Below are 19,409 nucleotides of genomic sequence, written 5' to 3'. Positions count from 1 at the left end.
GTTCCAGAGGTGTGCGGGTGAGGGAGCACGTTCCCTTTGTGCGCATTATTAAACCAGGCTTCCTCCGTTCCTTGCCCTGTCCCTTGGCACTGCAGGTTACAAATCCTCACATTACAATTCTTTTTTTTCCCCTGAGGCTGGAGATAAGGGAAAAACCCTTGATTTTCTGTAGTCAGAGGGCATGTGAGGCAGCTGTGAGCCAGGCAGACGGCTGTGTTGGGGGCAGAACCTTGTCTCTGGGTTAAGCTGCTTTTGTTTGGGTTGGTGACTTGGAGTAGGGCTGCCGAGTCTGGATAGAACGGGGTGACATCGAGCATGGCTGTGAGGGGATGGCATGTTCCTGACAGACCTGCGAGGTGCAGTGAGGGGAAATCCCACAGCAAAACATGGCTAGAGAATAAATCCCAGAAAATAAATCTCAAGAGATTTGACCTGGCAAGCTGAAGAAAATTCCTCCTTGTTCTGCATGTGACATCGGTTCTGGGATTTGCTTGGAGATGGCTACCCTTGAATTCTTAAAAAATATAACGGTTTGGCTTCATGCTGTGCTGCAGGTCCCAAGAGCCACTTGTGGGTACCTAACCTGATTTGGCACCCCATTCTCGTTAAAGGGCTGTGAATGACAAGTCGCTCCGGGCCTGCTGTGGCTGTCGCTTGTGCTGACGTTGCGCGGGGGTGCTGGCTCTGCGCTAACCTACTGACTGAGCTGAGCGCTCCTTGTCCTGCCCCGCTCTCCCTTCTTACCTACGTGGCTGGTTCCGTTTCCTCTGGGTTGCCTCGTGGGGAAGCACAATCCAGCAAATGCAATTTTTCCACTCCATTGCTTCCGAGTTCTTTCTAACATTGGGTATTGCTGTGCCTTGTGTGTCCAACAACCACAGTGTTTACAGTCAAATGACTTTCTGTCTTGTCTAATATCTTCTTTAGTCCAGTTTCCTTTCTCTGACTGCCAGAAATCCATTATAATCATTTCAAAGGTGACATTTTCATGAACTCTGCTCATCCAGCACCTGCTGTGTTAGCATTTCCCATCTTATATCTTGCACACTTTACCATTTTTATTATTTTCAGGTGGAGCCCAGAAAGAAATCGGTTGAATAGGCAAAACCATTACAAAAATCCACAAGAGTGAGGAAATTACAATTATCTGTTCCTTCAGATCAGAACTGTATTAATGAGTTGCTGTTGACAGTTTTGCTGGAGGGCAAGTAGGGATTGTATTGATGACTCTGGGATGAACTTCATAGTGGAAATCAAGACTGAAATAGCAGCAAGACCAGTGTCACAGCAAAGTTACCTGCAGAGAACAGATGTTATCAAGAACACAGTTTGTTCTGTGTGATTGGGCTGTGTCCCTGATGCAGTGACATTAGCTTTTCAGCTTGGGGCACTAATGTCTTGTGACTGCTTCCTCACTCAGTTTTTGAGGGGAGGGAAATTGTTACCTTAAGGTGCAAAGGATTTGAGGAGCAGTGGAACAATATGATTCCAAATGTGTGGCCTTCATGACCCTCTGTGAGATTTAGGGTTTTGGTCTCTTGTCTCCTGCAATCCAGTTGGATGCTAACATTTGTTCCTAAGGCTGTGATTTTTTTTTTATGAGCGTGGAAATGCTTCTCTCAAATTGGGTAGAAAATTCCATCCCGGCTCTGTCCTGGTCAAACCGGGTTGCCTGGTCTGGCCACAGTATCTTATATTAATTATCACTGGTGAAATTTGCCAAATGGCAGAGCTGGGTTGTAAAACCCCCTGTACCTTCTTTGGAAGATCATAACAGCTGCTCTGATGTTCTTGTTCCTAGTGCGAAGCTCAATGGGGCCTCGTGGCAGAATGGTGGGGATACTGGGTGTGTGCATGGTGGTGGTATCTGTGAAGTCTTCTCCTGGCCCTGCAGTTTTGCATTGTGCCAGCCCAGAGCTGTGCGCTGCCCCTGCCCCAAATTAGACGATCCCATTTGCAGTGCCTCTGAGATTGTCGGCATATTCTGGACTAACCCAGGAGCTGACACGTTCCTCTGGTCAGGGTTGGTGGTGTGGGGATAAAAGGCAATAGGATGAAACATCAGCTTTTCCACAGGGCCATTGTACAATATAGTTATTTTTAAAGGCACGTTTTTTAGGCGGTTTGCAATAATCCAAACCAAGAGCCAGTTTGTTTTAAATATGGATGAAAAGTGCCCGAGTCCTTTGAAACTGAGAGGAGCTGGGCACCTCCTGTCTTTTCATACATTTGGCTCTGGTGAGCAGCTTTGCCACTGTTCTCCCCCCACCACCATCGCTCTCTCTGATTTCAGTTGCTCTGTAGCACGAGCTTTTGCGCTGTCCCATGCGCAGGATGCTGCAGAGGAGTTTACACACCTGGTGTTAGGGTTAGAGCTGCCTTTCATGTGCTGCGGTCCACGGATTAGGTCCAGGAAAGGGGTTGGCGAAGGAAAATAACTGGAAAAATACTGCAGGAGGTAGGCTTCAGGCTGCTCTGAATGGCCCTTTCATCTCAAAAAATCAGTAAGAGCAGTAGCTCTGTGAGAATGGGTCTAAAAGAATCATGGCCACGCTCAGGAGTGATAGACCCATCTAAAATCTAGGTTTCTTTATTGGAACTGAAACTTTTACAATGCTGCTGCTTTTTAGGGACTTTGTTTGGCAAAGATGCTCCATTGTGGCTTAGTGGTCTTAACATATCATCCTACCTTGTTTATTTTGAAAGTTGTCCTCTATATCCTCTTCTTTACTTGCTATAGCAAGAACATCAGTATTGACTGGGCTCCCTGCAGTTTGGAGTGGGTGCTTTCACTTTTAAAATCCATTTCTAAGGCTCTTGTGTAAGCAGTGAAATAGGATCTGCTCCCACAGGAACAGTTTATATAGTTAAATCGAAGTATTACTGGAATAGGAAAATACAACCTTCGTCATCTCTAATTCTGCCAGGGCATTGATGTCCTTACGTCTGTGGAATTCCGTTGCATAGAGGAAGCCGGTTTGCCTGGGAAGAGTGGTGTTTGTTTTTTTTCTTCAATTAGGTTACTTTCTGTTGCTCTTAATATTCTAATGATTTCACAGCATCTCTTTAATATCCTCAGATCTTGCTGTCTACAATATTCAACAGTCCCTCAGTACATCTTTCCAGCCTATAGCTTTGGAAAATATAGGATGTGGTTTTGCATCTGTGAGTTCCTCAAGTACAGTACAGTCTGATTCTTACTAAGCTGCACTCAAGTGAAGCCTTTGCTTTCAGTCTGAATGGCCTTTACCTGTAAATTGAGCAATTTAAAAATTAAAAGCAAACAAAAACCCAGAAAAACAACAATATGTAGGAAAACTCTGTAGGAGCATTAGTGCATGGCTGCTCTCACTTGCAGGATTATTCATGTGCAGTTGTTTGCAGACACAATGGCTGTCCATTCCTGCACACAGGGAGCAGCTGAGCACTGGAGAAGTGTGAAGCTTATAGCAAGCAGGAGTCTCCTGCAAACAGCGTTGGTGGCATTTTCCTTGGGAGAGAGAACATGGCTCAAAGCTGTCCAGGGTGTCTGGTGCAGGGTGAAGAGCACAACCCTTTCTGAATGCCCTCCAGCCCAGGATCCTCGAGGGGCTGGCAGGCATTGCTGGCCCAGCCAGGGGTGTTCGTAGTGATGTTCTCCCCATTGCTGTTTTGGGGGTGGCAGAATCTAGCCCACAACATAACCCCTCTACATTTCTGTCTGGAGGCCATGATTTTTACGGATATGCAAGAGCTACTTTGAAGAAGTGGCTTCACTCCTCTGTGAGTCACTCACACCACAAATGAAGCTTCCCAGGGGCGATGGAGCCTCAGGAGTCCCTTAGTCCAAATGTTCAACTTCAGACCTGCTCCTTCCTTCTAGTGGTGCTCCTCGGGGCGCTGGGGTGTGACACACGCCCTGCTCAGCTCCTGGCTGTTGGAGCTTTCCTGTTGGGAGCTGGCGGGCACTGCTCCTCATCTTCCCAACAAGGCAACCTGTCTGTTGGACATTGGCTTCCCCACTGGGTCATCACTATGCTGATAACTTCTGCTGGCATCTTACCAAGTTACAGGTGTGAGGGAAGGTGTCATACCCAGGGTTGCTGTGGCACACGTGAGGCCAAGGCCATGTACATGGGCTCCAGTTGAACTGCATCCAAACAGCATATGGGTTGCAGTAGCTGTATTTGGTGACAAAATGGCCCCATCCAATAGCTGCCATTGCAATGAGACTGGGAATTCTGGAAGAGACCCATAAACTTTCCTGTGTAAAGCAAAATCTGGAGTGAGAGGAGAAAACCACGACCGTGTAGGAGGGAACTGTGTGACAGTGATGTGTCTTGGCCGTTACTGCTTGAGGCGCTGTTGGATACTGTGGTCAGTTTAGTGCTTCCAAGAATGAGACACTGATTCATCTGTGGTCAATGTGTTCTTAAAATGATGCCGCTAAACTTGTCTGTTTTCTCCTCACCAAGTGTGGCCGTTGCAAGGCTCTTTTCCTTAGGATGCCCCTGTGCTGGTGACCTGAATTTACATCCTCCTTGCTCAGCCTGGTGCCTCAGGTGTTGGATTAAGTACCACCTGATCTAAGTAGGAGAATCCTGCTGCTGCTTTGGCCAGTGTGGTCACCTGGACAGTGGACTGTGTGGCTGTGCTGGAGAGGCCACAGGGTTGTGGTGTTGGTGCTCGGTGCTGCATGGATAGCATCAGTTGCCAGCACAAACCATTTCCAACACCTTGTGCATGGGGAGAAAGAGTTGTGCTGCTGCAGTGCAGGTGCTGGTGGGCCAGCGGCTGGAGCTGAGCACGAGGCAGAGCGACGCGGCTGAGCTGGTCTGACAGCACAAGCTGTGATTTCTCCCCAGTGCTCTGCTTGGGTTGGAGTGGGGGAGCTGGAGGTTGGGGCATAGTCCTGTGAAGCTTGTGCCATACGCTGTTATTAACTCAAAGCAGTTCTTGTAGGGGAAGGAGGGAGGGTGGAGGGTTCAGATGGCAGCCAATGGGGAGGCAGAGATTAATGAAGTGTTGAGCTCTTAATGAGGAACATGCTCTGTTGATTTAGGTTTCCCTCCCCACCCATCCCACTCTTTTCAGTCTGTGGCACAGTCTTGAGAGCAGCTTGAGAACGGAAGTGATTTCAGACTGGAGGTGACCTCATCTGTCTCCAGCTCCGAGGTGGAGCAGCATTTGGAGCCATGGCTACAGCTTACGCCACTAGTTGAATGATGCAGGCGAGGGGCTGAGGCTCTGGGAAAGCCTTGTGCCTGCGACTCAGCGGAGTGCTCTTGGCATGTATGGGTGGTGAGATGTCACCCTGAGGCCTCCTGTGAGGTCCTGGCATCTCACCCCAGTTACCAAGGTTTAAGGCTGCTTGGCGATGTCTGGTGTCTGCCGTGGATGGAAGAGTCTCTGCTGGGATTTTTCTGAGGGCCCTGTGGATCAGGGGAAAAGGGGATCAGAGCCCTCCTGGAGGCTTTGCTTTCTAGGAGTGGAGATGTCAGTGGGAGCGCTGAGGATCTGGAACGTGGGGTGGGAGCCAGCTGGGCTGTCAGCTCCAGGTCCTCGGTAGTGGTGGGGAGCTCAGGAGAGCGCAGGCAGAAGCTGATTGCAGAAACTACCAGAAAATTCTCCTTCCTGACATGGCAAAGGGCCCTTCTTCCTCCTGCCTTGATGTCTGCTGCTCTGAGATGGCCAAGATTTTCTCTTGCACAGTTAGAGCCTGGAGTCCTTGCACTTTGCCACTGTCCAGCAAGCTCAGCTCCACCCTGGCTGCTGGAGCTGGTCTACCAGGCGCGGCTCTGAACTTCAGTAAATGACCGTGTGCTCCAGTAAGGACAGAAGGACGGCTTCCAAGTGCCGTGTCACAAGCTGTGTGGGGGAGTCCAGCCACTTCCCCTTGAGCCTCGTTGTCTTCTGGCTCGAGCTCAAGCTGAAGAGATGCTGGGCTGTGGCGGGCTATGAGTGGGAAAATAAAAGCAGTATTTTCTCATGTCCCTGTGGCTGTGGAGGAAACTCCCTGAAGCTGGGTTGGCAGTATTGGAGGGGGGATAAGTTCACAGGAGGAATTCGCTTTTCCCTTGGCCTCATCCCAGATGGTATCAAGACTCTTGCTTGGAGATAAATCCCCTCCCACCACTGTTAAATAGGGAGATTGTAATCATTCATAGGCTCTACCAAGAGATATCCCCCAGCCCTCCTGCCCCCCTTCCCTGTTGCACTGGAAGCATGGACTGGAAACAGATCCCATCATGCCTTTATCATGTTGAGGACAAGAGTTTGTGGTCCTATTTTCCTCCTTCCTGCCTCAGAGTTGTCTCCATGCCTGTATGTGATGGAACAATCCAAAAGCAGGAATTTTGCTCCAAAAATGTCCCTTTTGTTCCCTCTGCTGGGCATCCCGCAGCTGTGTGCATGACACTGGAGTGCAGTGGCAGGTGACTGTGGCTGGCTGGGTGACAGAGGAGCTCTGCCGTGTCTGTGAGAAGGGGTTTGGGTCAGCGGAACCCAAGGGAGCCTTGTGCTGCTGCCAGCGGTGAAGGACACGCGGTGCCAGTGCTCGTGGCTTGGCAGGGCTCAGGTCCTTGGCAGCCCCCTGCAGCACCCCAGGAAGGGGCCATTGAGCCTGTTGCCCAAGTCAGGAGGGCACAATAAAGAAGATGTGTCCGAGCAGCAGCCTGGAACGGGCTCGTGTGTCGGGAACAAATGAGCCTTTGTACCAGGCGCTGCCTTCAGCAGGAGATTTGTCAGCTTGGGAGATGGGATGCTAATGCAGGGCTCTGTGCCCAGCCCTGCCGCTGGTTCAGGGCTAACCGGCAGCTGGCGGCACACTCACCAGTTCTCCCTTCGCTGTGGGAGGTCTCTGCAGCAGGTCCTGCTTGCCACGGTGTGCTGAATAGCTGCAGGAGGCAGGACTCCCCCACCTCTCAAGTGCTGGTGTCCAGCAGCCTGGCCTGAGCCATGAGCTCTGCATGTGTGCGGGCTCTGTGTGTGCCTTGCCATGCAGCAAGTCCCCAGGAATGGCTTCAGGGTGACTGGGACAGGGCTGTAATGGATCAGGATGGCAACGTCACTGTGTCTGGGGCTATCTTGGAAGAGTCCAGGGCTGAGTGGGACTGCTTGAGGTCAGTCCCCTGGGGTTCCTCTCCCATCTCTGGGTGCAGTATTGGTGCGGAGCTGAGGGCGGCTGTGCCTGCCGGGTGATGGAGTGCCACCCTCTCCAGAGCTGTGTGGTTGGTGGTGGGGTACACAAAACCACAGATGGGCTGAGAAGCTGGTGACAGGGTTGGGGCAGTAGGACAAGATTGTTTTTGGAAGGATCACCTGCATGAAGTTGTGTAGGGTGCTCTAGGCTTTTGATTTTGTGGCAGTTTTGTCCATCTGGTTGCTGCTACTTCAGTGTCACAGGAAGTGTGCTGCTGCTGCATTTTATTCATGGTATGTCCTGATATTTCATCCTTTCTGACCCAAGAGCACTGTTCTCCATGGAAAGCTCCGTTCAGCTCTCTCCAAGCAAGACTACAAAGATTTGTTGAGAAGGAAAGGAGAGTTCAGTGCATGTTCTGCCATGGTTGCAAATGCACCACAGACACCAGCTCTTCCAAAGGTGGGGGTGCTAAGGGGCATTGCAGGGCCTGGGGACAGGTTGGGATGAGCATGACATCTCTTCTGGCTCTGAAAAACACTGTGTACTCAGAGAGGAAGCAGCAACCGCAGGAAAAGGGTAGTTGCTGAACTCAAATTTCTAAGAATTAAGCAACCTATTTCAAAGCATGAAATCTCCTGTTGAGCAAGAGAACCATTTACCCTCCTGAGGCAGGTGTGACTGGTAAAACAAGGCTGCAGTTCAGCTGCCAGACAGGGCAAATACTTCCTTAGCCCTCCCCACACAGGGTGTCCCCCGTTTTCCTCCCTTCCCTCCTCCTGCTTCTGTTTTCAGAAGCCGACTAGTCACTCCTATACCACACACTACAGTTTCTATCCCTGTTGTCTGCTCCATGCTTTTGTGTGGGCTTGGACTGCGCAGGCACTGCTGGCACATCCTGCCCAGTTTTGGGGGAGGTGGGTACATGGTTGCCTCAAGCAGTGCATACATACAAATGCATACATGAAAAAGGAGCCTAGGTAAGGATTGGTTTGCCCAGCGTGATCTCCGTGGGACCCTGATATGGAAAGAAAGAGGGCCTGGTAGCTGTTAATTCTGGGATCTTGGCTTATCAGTAGCAGATGCTTTTTGACTTTGTAGAGGGCAGACCAAGAGATGGGGGAACAGCTTAGTCAGCCCCTCTGCTGCTGCGGTGCCATGCAGAGCAGTAAGTGCAGCGGTGCTGTCTGCTGGGAGCTCTCTGTGCCCCAGGGAAATGGCCTGTGGGTGGGTGTATGATGGAGCTTGGTAGCACAACCCAAGTGGGAGGGCTGCTGTGCCTCCCAGGTGTGTACTTTGCACAGAAGGGAGTACTAGGTTGCTCTGGGGAGAGTGAATTCAGACTGTGTGTCTGTCCCAACTGGTTACAGTTTAGTCCCTCTGTGCTCAGGAGCGCAAAATCTCTCTGGAGTCCTTTGCTCTGTAGCTGCTCCTGCAAGCCAGCATGTAAGTGGAAACAGATGGCGTCATCTCAGTGGTTAGTAGGAATATCTCGCTGCTGGAAAACTGCTAATGAAGTTTGGGGCCGCACTGAAGAACACTGAGGCTGCTGTGCTGATGGGGCATGCTGGCTCCTGGCTCTGTGCTGGGGTGCCAGTTACCCCCTCTCTGTTGCAGACCAGTGGGATTGCTGAGCAGCCTCCCAGCCCAGTGAGCTGCAGTGTTTCCTGTAACAGCTTCAGACAGAATGTTCCTCTGGGTACCACAGAGCCATCAGGACCTATCAGAGTCCGTCAATCTTGGTAAATAATCCTTATGGGCGTCCTTATTGTGAGCTCTGGACCTCGCACCTGCATTATGGAAGGGCCTGGGTAGCTCTCGTATTCAACACGATCTCTGCTAAGACTCTGAGCCAGATACTTCTCCATCCAAAAGGGTCTTTTGCTCTATTTCTCTACAGGTCAGCATTTCTGATGAGGAGAAGCAATGCTCAGCAGTTACTGACTATTCTTAAGCTTGAAAGAAGCTTTGTTTGCATTCCCTTTGACAGCACAATTTGATTTAGATATTCAGTGACTTGAAGTTTTCTCTCATCATCGTAGCATTTAATAAAAATGTGGGTCTCCAGTTGTGCTGCAGGGCACAGAGAAGTGGTGACTTGCGCAGCAAAGGTGCAACCAGGCTTGGTGTTTGCTGGAGCAAGTAGATGGGGGAGAAGGGAAGAGAAAGGTGTTGGAGAGCATCTCTTTATTCCCTTTTTTATTATTCTGACAGCATCCTCCCAGACATGGCTTTGCTGCCTGCACTGGCAGGGTGCAAGGAGCTGGCGTGGACACTGGATGGCTGCACAGCCACAGGGAACTGGGGAATAATCCTGGTCCCCAGCTTCTCTCCGTTAACCTCAGCTGCACCAGCCTTGGGCTGTAAAACACGTTGATAGCCTTTGAAGTGTGGGACTACCCCTGCCGTTTGCTGCCTTGCAGTCCTTACTTTTTCTTTTGTGCAGCAAACTGCCAGGCTTTACATCTGCATGGCCAGTGCCACAGCCATGTTGGTGGTCCAGCAGGACCAACTCCTCCGCTACTGTCCTCTGTCAGGTGGAAATGGTGTGTCTGCATCTCTGCAGGTTCTGGGGATGCTTTTGCAACCATCATGGCTTCAGGGATCAGCACTGCTTCCCAGAGAGCCACTGCTTGGTGGCAGGGGAGAAGGACAGGTATCCTGCAGGCTCAGTGAGCATCTCTGCAGATACTTCATGTGAGCATATGCTCCTGTGATGCAGCTTTTGTGTTGATTTACTCCAATTTCATTGTTCTTCCATTTCTTCCTCAGGTTTCCTGCAGGAGAGTGTTATGATCTTTTTCTGAGAGCATCTCTCACCATTGCTGGTAATCGGGTGTGCTTTTTTAGGCACTACCTGAAAGGAGTGTTTTGCACCACAGCTCATAAATTGAGGTGTGCTGATTAGCTAATTGCTTCCAATTGGCAACAACATCACATTAATTTTCATCACACACATTTTCTGTGTCATCTGGGGAGAAGGGGCAGGGTGCAGTTGTGGGAGGGAAAGCCGTGTTTGCCAGACTGAAAAGGACAAATGCTTCTGCAGCGAAATACTCAAACTGTTGTGCAGCTCATTCTGCTGTTTGTATTGAACCAAGAGCAACATCCAAGGGAGGAAAGGAGCAGAATTTCCCTCTGACTAATGCTGCTGGATCGTACAGAGCTGCGGGGGAACTGCCAGCCAGAGGAACCATCAGGAGGAAAAAGGAAATGGAAAGGGAATCTAATTATCCATCTGCAAAGACAGACACTAGTCATGATGCAGGGCCCAGCCCTGGGCGGGCTGATGTGGGCAGAGAGGTTTGCGCAGACTGGTTGTATGGTGGGGCTGGGAAATGGGCTCCCGGGGGTCCCCTCTGGGGTGGCAGATGGTTGAGCACACGTCATGGGGAGGTGGGTGAGACTGGAAGCCATATAGCTGTGTTTGATACTGCCAGGCTCTGAGGGGTGGCACTTTGCAGCCGGGTATGGCTGTGTCTCCTCTCAGTGGAAGAGGAGGGTGGATAGAGCTGTGCAGATGCACAGGGAGGCGGGTAAATGCCTGGTACCTTCCAGCAGGCTCTTCTCCGTCAGCTGGGCTGGTCGTGCAAGTCTGAGGGTGAGGGAAGGAAGGTGGAGGCCCCTGCGAGCCTCTGCCGTCTCAGCGAGCGTGCACCAGGGCTGTGCTCAGTGTGACGGCAGAGTGTCTGCACGGGGGCAGGGAGGGAGGGTGAGAGAATGGAGCCTGGGGGTCTGAGCACTGTGGGGAGACCTGGAGGAAACCCCCTGGGAAGGAGAAGATGCTTCTTCCTCCTAGTCATGAAAAGCAGCAGTCTGTCTGTCCTTGAGGGGTGCAGTCTGCAGAGCTTTTTGGGGTTATTCATCACCCGGGCTGGGGCTGGCTTTGCTCTCCTTGCGTGCCTCCCAGGGCTGAAGGTTGCTTTAGAGAGCTGCCTTTTTTTCTCCTTAACTAATGGAATTTAAAATGATCTACTGAGCTAAGAGTGGGCTCGTTCTACTCTCTTGTGGGCATCAGCTACTCCTAAAGTTATGTTAATTGTAGCTCAGAGACCCAAACAGAGGTCGGGAGCAGCCCCAAGACAGTTGGCTCATATTCTCCCACTATTGTTTTCAGGAGCCTGCTGGGAGGACAGCAGGATTAAGAAAAACCTCCTTGCACAGCTGGGACTATCCATGAGATGGGTGTACTGAGGATAAACCAGGAGCATCCCTGCTTGGGTGGAGCATCCCTTTTCCAGCCTTATTTGTCCACTGCCTTGCTCTCCGTGGTCCCCGCTCGGTGCGCTGTTTGCAGGTGTCGTGCCCCAGCCTGGACTGTCTTCCCCGGCGATGCCCTTGGATTAGCCCTGCTGGACCAGGTGTGAGTGTCTCAGGCTGCTCAGAGGCCATGATGTCCTCTTCAGGTCAGGATCCAGCCTCTTTGGTAGACAGGCCTGATCCTGCATCCCTTACTCACGTGAGCAGTCGTCTCTATTTCATGGGACTACTCGGTGAGTAAGGATCGCAGGATTGGGACCACTACCTGTAACTTTAAAGTGGACCTTCTGTAGGATCCTGTCCCCAGCCTTTTGCTGTTCATGGAAGTTAATGTGCATCAGTAGCTTCCAAAACTGCTGATGCTCTTGTCATTTGGATGGAGAACCTGAAAGCTGGAGAAGCAGGGCCCTTCCATTTCTGAGGTTAAATCTCCATTATTTTCCACCCTCTCCGTCCAAACAGCTCCCAGTCCAGCCAGCTTCCGTGCCATGGAGCAATGTGTACCTGTTCGTCTCCGAAACGTTCCTGTTCCCGGCTTCCTGAGGCTGGCAGGGCTCTGCTCTGCCTCTGCTTTTCCCAGCTGTGGCTTTGAGATGACAGGGAGGGAATCAATTTAAGTCTGATTTGTGCTGCAGAACTGGAGGATGAAGCAGAGAGAAAGATGAGTAGCAGTAGCGCTGAGAGACTTCTGCAGGCCTTCCCGCACCACCTGGTTTCTCCTGAACAGGCTAAATTTGGAAACCTCTTGCTCGCTAATGTTTTGAACGTGTTTGCAGTTAGAGATGCCAGTGCCTATGACCCTACATGTGGCGGAAGCAATAAGTGTTGCATGTTTGATCTGCAAATTTATTTCTGTCTGTCCCTGCTCAGGGGAGCTGGGGTGGGAGCTCACAGTTCAGAGCTGAGCCCTGTGCCCCACGGGACCTGCTCTTCTGTGGGACGGCTTCTCCCTCGCGTGGAACTCGTCGGTACCGCACCGAGAAGGTCTGGCTGGAAGTGGCTCCTCCTGTGCATCTGCAGAGAGGAGAGCAGCCAAGCGTCTAATGGAAAAGTTCCAGCCAGTTCTACATCTGCCCTATTTGTTACGTTTTGCAGATTATCCTAAATGATAGGCAGAGGAGCCGGGTGTGACAAGAGCTGTGAACTTGCTCCAGAGGCAGTCACGAGTTTAAACAAGTGGGAGGCAATTTATGGCCGTTGATCCTTTTTCAGAGCTGTAAGTGGAGGCATTGGGTGCGTCACATGGTGCCTCTTGGGAAGCGTGAGGCACTTCACGTGGAAGCAGGGGACACAAATACCTTTAAAATGGAATTTGATTGATTTCTGGAGGGATTATGTGGCAAAGCAGCAGTGATCCTTGAGCGGAAATTGAAGCTTGACCTGTGGTATAGGTAAAAGAAAAGGCAAGACATCTGGTTGCTGTGCTGATTGTGCTTGTGGCACTGTATGTACAGGAGATTAATCCTGTGCTTTGGGACTCCTGCAGTGCTGGTATGGTTTCTTGCTTTTCTCTGAATATCAAAGGATGAAGCCTGACTGAAGTGTCAGGGCTCTGATGCTCACAGTAATCGCTTACCTAGAGCCTTGTGTAACAGTTCAAGGCTAAATTAATCATGAGAATTTAGCAAGGCATTTTCTCTTGGGTCAAGTCAGCAGGAGCCTCAGGGTGAATGTGTAGCTCTCCTGGTGACAGAGCAGCAGAGTCCAAACCTTGTGACACCCATGAGATTCACATGTCTGGAGTCAACACCGAGTTCCCATGCAGTGGGAGCAGAGGCAGCAGGAGGAGAAGGTGGGAACTGAGCCATGGAGGTTCCCAGCTGCACAGCCACAGGGGTGCTCCTCAGCCTCTGGTCCAACCTGGGACCGGGCCTCCTGCCCCGTGCCAGGTTTACTGCCTGCTGCTGCTGCCACTGTTTGACTTGAACAAGCACCTCTGGAACTGCTCCTCCTGTCCTGGTAGAAAACAGCCAGGAACCGAATTTCCCTTCTATGGGGAATTCCGAAAATAGCTTTGTCCACTTCAGAGGAAAAAACATAAATGTTGTCATGACGTGACTGTACTGACCGTGCTGAGGCATGGATGTACCAAGTTTCACCACCCTCTACGCAGGTCAGGTCAGCTGGGTGCCTCCCTGACAGGACCCTATTGCCTGGCTCTGTGCTGCTCAAGAGTGTCTGTCAGGACCAGGCTGAAGATTTTCCTGGCACGTCCTGAGCGCTCTATTTTTTTTTTAAATGGGTGTATCACTTCCACATCTGATGACTGTGCAATAGCACAGCCCTGTGTCTGCCTTCAGTTAGTGCTGTTGGTGAAGCCTGGCTCCTTGTTCTTTGTTCCCTGGGCTGGCGGTGTGGAGTGCAGCATGGGGGTTCACCCCTGCCTGCTCTTACAAGGCTAATGGGCTACTCTTGAGGAGCATTTCTATGCTCCAGCCAGCTGCCCAGTGCTGAATTTCACGTTCTGTGAGATTACATCTAAATACCTGCAATAATGTGTTTTCTCTCCTCTTCCCAGAGCCCATCTTCAGTGCTGCAGGCTAGAAGTTCCCTCTAACAAAAGAAGCAGGACATTGCTCCATCACCGCTAGTGCACAGCCACAGCTCTTCCCACACGTGCTGCATCGCTGCCAGGAGCAGCCCTTGAGGCTGTGGTCGCCCCACGCTGGCTTTTACAAGCCAAAGGAGAGGGACATTGCAGAAGGATGGGTGTGCGGTTTGGCTCCGCCCTGGCTCCATTGTTAGTAAGCAAGTGCTTAACACAGAGGGACCGGGCTGTGCCAGACAGTGGTCATTGATTATTTTTTTTGTCTTCCTCTTTTGCTGTCACAGTTTGACAAGAAGGGCTGGTCTTTGAGGTGGAGTTGGCTTGGTGCACCCCGAGCCTACCTTTCCCTTGCTGAGTGATCAGCCGGTTGGGACCGAGCAGTGCTCCTCTCTGGCAGTCAGAGCTCTGGATGCTGCTCCAGCTTCACCCCGAGCTGCTGCTGCCGCCTGCCTGGAGAGGAGGTTAGAGCTACCTGTGCTTCACAAGCCAGGGGAAGAAACACTTTGGCTTCATTCTAGGTCTTGTAAGGGCAAAGATGTGCATTGCTCTGCTGCACACCAGATGTGAGATGTACTGTGTGCTATTTTTCCTCTTTCAAGAGTGTCATAGAGGCTGGGGTTTACTCTAGGCTGCGTGGAAAGGGAGCGGGACTATCAGGAAGGACAGGGGCAAAATAAGGTTGGCTTGGCTGTCTTTGGAAAGTTTGCACACAGACCAACCTGAGCCAATGGCTCTGGGTGTGTCATGTGGCACATCTGCTGGACACGAATGTGTCCTCTCCATGGCCTGTCATTTCTGGTTTGGTGACTCTGGGTAGGAGAGGAGCCAAGAGGAGCATCTGTAGGAGAAGCAGAGGAAGCAAAGTATGGGACCAGTTGACCCTCCTTCAACACTTTGAAAGCTATAGAGTTGTCCAGGCAGTCTTAAGATGCTCTCTGTAGCCAAGACCTGCTCTTCTGGGTTTCTTTTCTTAACCCACTCTCTGCATTCCCAGGCATGGCCTCCTGACTGGAGTTCCTCCCTGGCTGCCAGTCCTGAGAGCGAGTGTGATGTGTGAGAGCTCAAGGCGCTCAGGAGACAGCGGCTCCTTGTTCCTCTCTGCACTGTCAGCACTGCTCTTGGGGCCATGATCAACACTGTGGTTTTGTTGCGACCAAACCATTGTTGACTTCATCTGTGATCCAAGTTCAGAAGAATGCTCTGATTTGGTACAGTGGGCTTGTGGGGACACAGCATGTCTCTATGTACCCATGGAAGATGCTTGTGGTTGTTGGCCATGTGGCCTGTGGTCCCTAGTCAAGGATTTACTAAGCCATGAGTATTCATGGAGATTGGACGGGATTTGCATGCAGCGATTGTGGTTTATGGTGTGGAAGGACTGGTGAAACCTCTGTGTTATCCCAAGTAAGTTTGGATACATCTTTGGGCTGCCCAGTGCAGACAGTGTGGTACCTTCATTGCTCCTTGGTCATGCACAAGCTGCAGACCACAGTGGTGAAGTCCTCCAGTGGGGAAAGCAGGGATTAGGTATTGTGAATCTCAGAGAAAAAAAACAGTGTGTCATGAGCATGGCTTGACCTGCTGGTGGGCTGGGGGGCTGTTATAGGATTATTGTCTCCCTGAGGAATGGAGCAACACTGCAAAGCAGGGGCAGAGCTGCCAAACAGGGATGTGTTCTGAGAGGTGCCAATTCTTGTCACACCTGGGTCTCAGTCCAGACCCTCTGCTTGATTGTTACAGGCAAAGACAATTGGGAACAAAACCCAGGGGTGTGATTTAAGGATGCTGCTGGCAGAGCAGGGTGGTTTGGAAAAAGGCTTTGTGCATGTAATATGGCAGGAGTTTTCCTGCTCTGGGATTGTTTCCCAGCTCTCCTCCATTTATTTTTCTCAGCCTTTAGGACCTTGTGCTTGCAACTCCTGAGATCGCCTTCCCTCAGCCTGCAGGATGGCAGCATAGGTAGAACACTGTTCTTCTTTTTCCTTCTTCTTTCCTTTTTTTATCAGCATGTGGTGTGTTTCTAAGATCTTTCCAGTCTCACAGCTGCCACCAATAGGCCACTGGAACCCTTGCTGTAACTTGGTGCCTTATAGCAGAACCTGGTGTCAGCCATGCTTGGGGTGCATGGTGGAGGCCCTGGGTGGTGGCCTGAGGTGACCAGGGCAGACCTTGCATATCAGGTGGTCTCTGGAGCTGCTGCCAGAGACCTGTGGTTCCCAGAGAAGCAGCAGGAGCTCTGGCTGGGAGTGAGGTGGGAGTGTGGCTGCGGTCTGTGTCCTTCCCTGTTTGTGAGCAGAAAGCTGCTCGGGAACCTGTGTGGCAAGTGGCAGGTTCCTCCAGCACCACCAGTGTTGCCATCTTGTGTGACTTTATTACAGGCAGTGTGATATTAACCCCCTAGTTTCTGGAATCATATGATTATAAGAGATTATCAGCTTTTGTCTGTTTCAAATAAATTCCTGTTCAGTTTCTATGGCAGCAGGGGAAAGCAGGTCTTATATGTAGGTTCAGAATCCAACCTTGAGATTTAAATGATTTTTCTGTGCATGCTAGGCCGTTGCTGGGCTGGGTACTTGTGCTTAACAAATACACATATTACACTTATTTATTTTGAAATGTCTTCAAAGCTGAAAAGGTTGCTGTATGGTCCAGAATACATCAGCTGCTATTCCAATTGGATTCAGAGATGAGGCTGCAGTATCGCCTGGACTAGACAACAGATGGACCTGCACCACGTGGAGGCAGATCCACGTCAACCAGGGCTAGGATCTGGGGCTTAAGTTTGGACTCGGCTTTTGGGATGTTTTTCAGACCCTTTAGACCTTCGCACGCACGACCAGAAGCAGCACATTTTTGCTGAGAGCAGGTTTCCTTGCAGCAAACCTTTGTCTTGGCTGCATCAGTCAGGATGTCTAAGAAACCCTCCAGCTGAATAAGCCCATCTGACAAAAGGAGTCAGACTCATGGCTGGGACAGCATCCGGTACGTGCGCAGCCTCTCCGCGGGATGCTGGCAGAGTGAGAGACAAGAGACGTGTCCTCTGGCCCGCAGCCGCGGTGGCTTTTGTGCTGTCCTTGCCGGCAGGCTCCTCCCGCGGCACCGCACGGCACCGCACGGCTGCGGGCAGGAAACCCCGGGCAGCTGCCGTGGGAGCCATCGCCTCTCCGCTCTCCTCACCTCTCTCCTTGCCTTGCCGGGCTGCGAGGCGAGCTGAGCCAGCCCTGCGTGTGTGTGCATGCGTAGGCGGGGGGGCTGCCGCATGGATTTAGCGAAGGCTGGGAGGGAACACATGGGTTGGGTTTTTTTTTCTTGGCCCGCGGTGGCTGTCCGTCCTGCCGGTCGCGGTTATGGATTCAATCATTATTCAGGAGCGGTTAGTGGAGCGGCTGCTTTCTCCCCGAACGCAGGCACAGCGAAGCCACCCGGCCAAGCTGAAGGTACGGGGATGTATTTATAGCACTGTGCAAGCCGGGGAGCAGCGGGGACAGGAGGGGGAGGATGGTGCCCGAGCAGACGTGTGCAGCACAAGATGAGACCTCTGAGGAGCAGAGGAGTGGAAAGACACTGGTAAGGGAGAGAGGATGGGGACAGGAGGAGGGGAGCAGCCCCTGCAGGAGCAGAGCCAAGGGGCACGATGGACAGCTGGGAGATGCACAACATATTTTTGTGCGGTTATTTGATGCAGTGATTCCCGACTGAATGGCGTGTGTGTCCGTGGGGGGGCTCTGGGCAGGAGTAAGAGCTGCGTATGTGCTCAGACGCAGTCTGGTTTGTGTTATCATGTTAACACTGTCCCTTGCCAGCCTCTTTTCTTTCTGCAGCAGCAAATGCTGGTGGGCTAGTGGTTTTGCTGAGACTCCCATGCTCAGCACCAGGCCTGAGGAAACAGATGTACATGGGAGATGCCCCAGGGGCTGCTTGCGTTATGAATTTATGCAGCTTCGTGGCAATGAAAGGAAGCAAAGGGTCTGCTTCTCCTCTGGGGCTGGGCTGTGCTCGTTCGTGCGGACGCAGATGTGGCGGCTGTGCCTGGCCAGAGGGGAGCGACTGGAGGAAGGGCTGCCCTGGAGGCAGCAACACCAAGAGAGCCCCCCGCAAAGAACTGCAGGCACCAGGATCCCAGCAGAAGGTCCAGAATTTCTGGGATTTGCTCCAGACCTGGGGTAGAGGCTATTCTTCAAATTTTCTGTGGTCCCATGGTGCTTGATTTTAGCCCTTTGGAATATACCCAGCAGGGCTCCATTTGTCCTCAGGCTGAATGGTGAATTCACACAGGGTCTGTATTGGTTTAAACAGTGTGTCCACCAAGCAGGTGAGGAGGGAGGGAGGGATGGCAGGAACGATGAAGGCCGTGCTGTGTACCCTGGCTTGGAGGTGCAGACAGCCCTGCGGACACCTCGGTACCAGGGATGCCTTCTCCCCTGTGCAACAGATCCCAAATGTTTCTGCCCCCAACAGGAAGAGGACTTGAACCCACCAGTGCTTTGCTCGTTGGCTTGAACTCCCAGGGAGAGCACTGCCTGCCAGGGGGCCTTGGCCACCTCGGCTGGGTGGTGAAGGATGTGAGGTCGTGATGTGTTGCTGTGATGTCCAGTGAACCAGCGAGCGTGTGCTGAGGGAGAAGTCAGACATGTTTTGCTTGGCATGGAGTGCTTTGGCTTGTAACGGGGCCCCAAAGATTGGCCACATCTGTTGGTGTCCTCTGCTGCGGTGTGTGGGCGCGTTCCCAGGCACGTGTGAGTGGCACGCTGGGGGCAACAAAGGCATCCCGTGGAGGAGGCGATGGGGAGAGGGGCTCCTCACGCCGGAGTGCCGCTGGCTCTGCTGCCCAGCGCCCGTTCCTGACAGCTGCGGCTGGCCAGGGAAGCAAAGTGCAGCGACAGGCTGTCCCAGCCTGTGTCAGCTTGATGGGAGCTGGCTCACAAGGGTCAGGAGCACATAGGAGGGGGCTGTGGTGCCTCCAGGAATTCCCTTGGTCCAAGTCTCTCATCTAATTAATGGATTTTAGCTTTTCACAAACCAGAAAGCCACCTGCATCCCTTAGTAGCCCTTGCAGTCCTCTACACCCTTTTCAGCGCCCTCCGTCCTGTACACAGTCACTCTGTAGAGAGCGTCTGTGGCTCATTGGAGGGAGGCATGGCTGGGGACAGAGCTTTTCCCCTGTGCCTCTGGCTGCCTCCCACTGCGAGGGAAGCTCTGCTCTTGGTATCGCGCTCAGCTCTGACCTCCCTTAGTGCAAAGGAAATGACTCCATGATTCTTGGGTAAAGGGCAGTGTCCTGCGCCAGCTGGGAATTGCTAATTTTAAATGTTACGATTCCACCGGGCTATGCAGAGGTAACCAAAGGTACCAGAGGTTTCTTGGTTGGGCTGAACAGAAACGAGAGATCAGGTTCAGCCAGTTACACCTGGCTGAAGTAAGTGGAGTTGCACCAGAGCTCAGTTCCCCAGTGTCTTCATTGTCAGCCTTTAGTCATCTAGG

The 19,409-nt window shown here is 51.9% G+C and overlaps 1 protein-coding gene across 4 annotated transcripts in view; it reads left to right on the top strand.

The window, feature by feature from the left end:
* The window catches only part of SEPTIN5 (septin 5), a gene marked incomplete at its 5' end in the record, with an annotated part of 38,667 nt that overhangs the window by 10,277 nt on the left and 8,981 nt on the right, over nucleotides 1-19,409 (top strand). The window contains one exon of one of the 4 annotated variants that reach the window (XM_082066103.1): nucleotides 17,276-17,365. The exons of 2 other annotated variants lie outside the window; for them this stretch is intronic. In XM_082066103.1, the coding sequence (XP_081922229.1) occupies nucleotides 17,276-17,365 (90 nt within the window). Of the gene's footprint in view, nucleotides 1-17,275; nucleotides 17,366-17,419; nucleotides 17,496-19,409 lie in introns of those variants that run through there. One more of the 4 variants, XM_082066104.1, reaches the window with a different exon arrangement.

Source organism: Streptopelia decaocto (assembly GCF_964273445.1).
Source record: "Streptopelia decaocto genome assembly, chromosome: 15".
NCBI lineage: Eukaryota > Metazoa > Chordata > Aves > Columbiformes > Columbidae > Streptopelia > Streptopelia decaocto.
The sequence above is the reverse complement of the archived record's forward strand: the minus strand, read 5'-3'. Positions and strand labels throughout refer to the sequence as shown.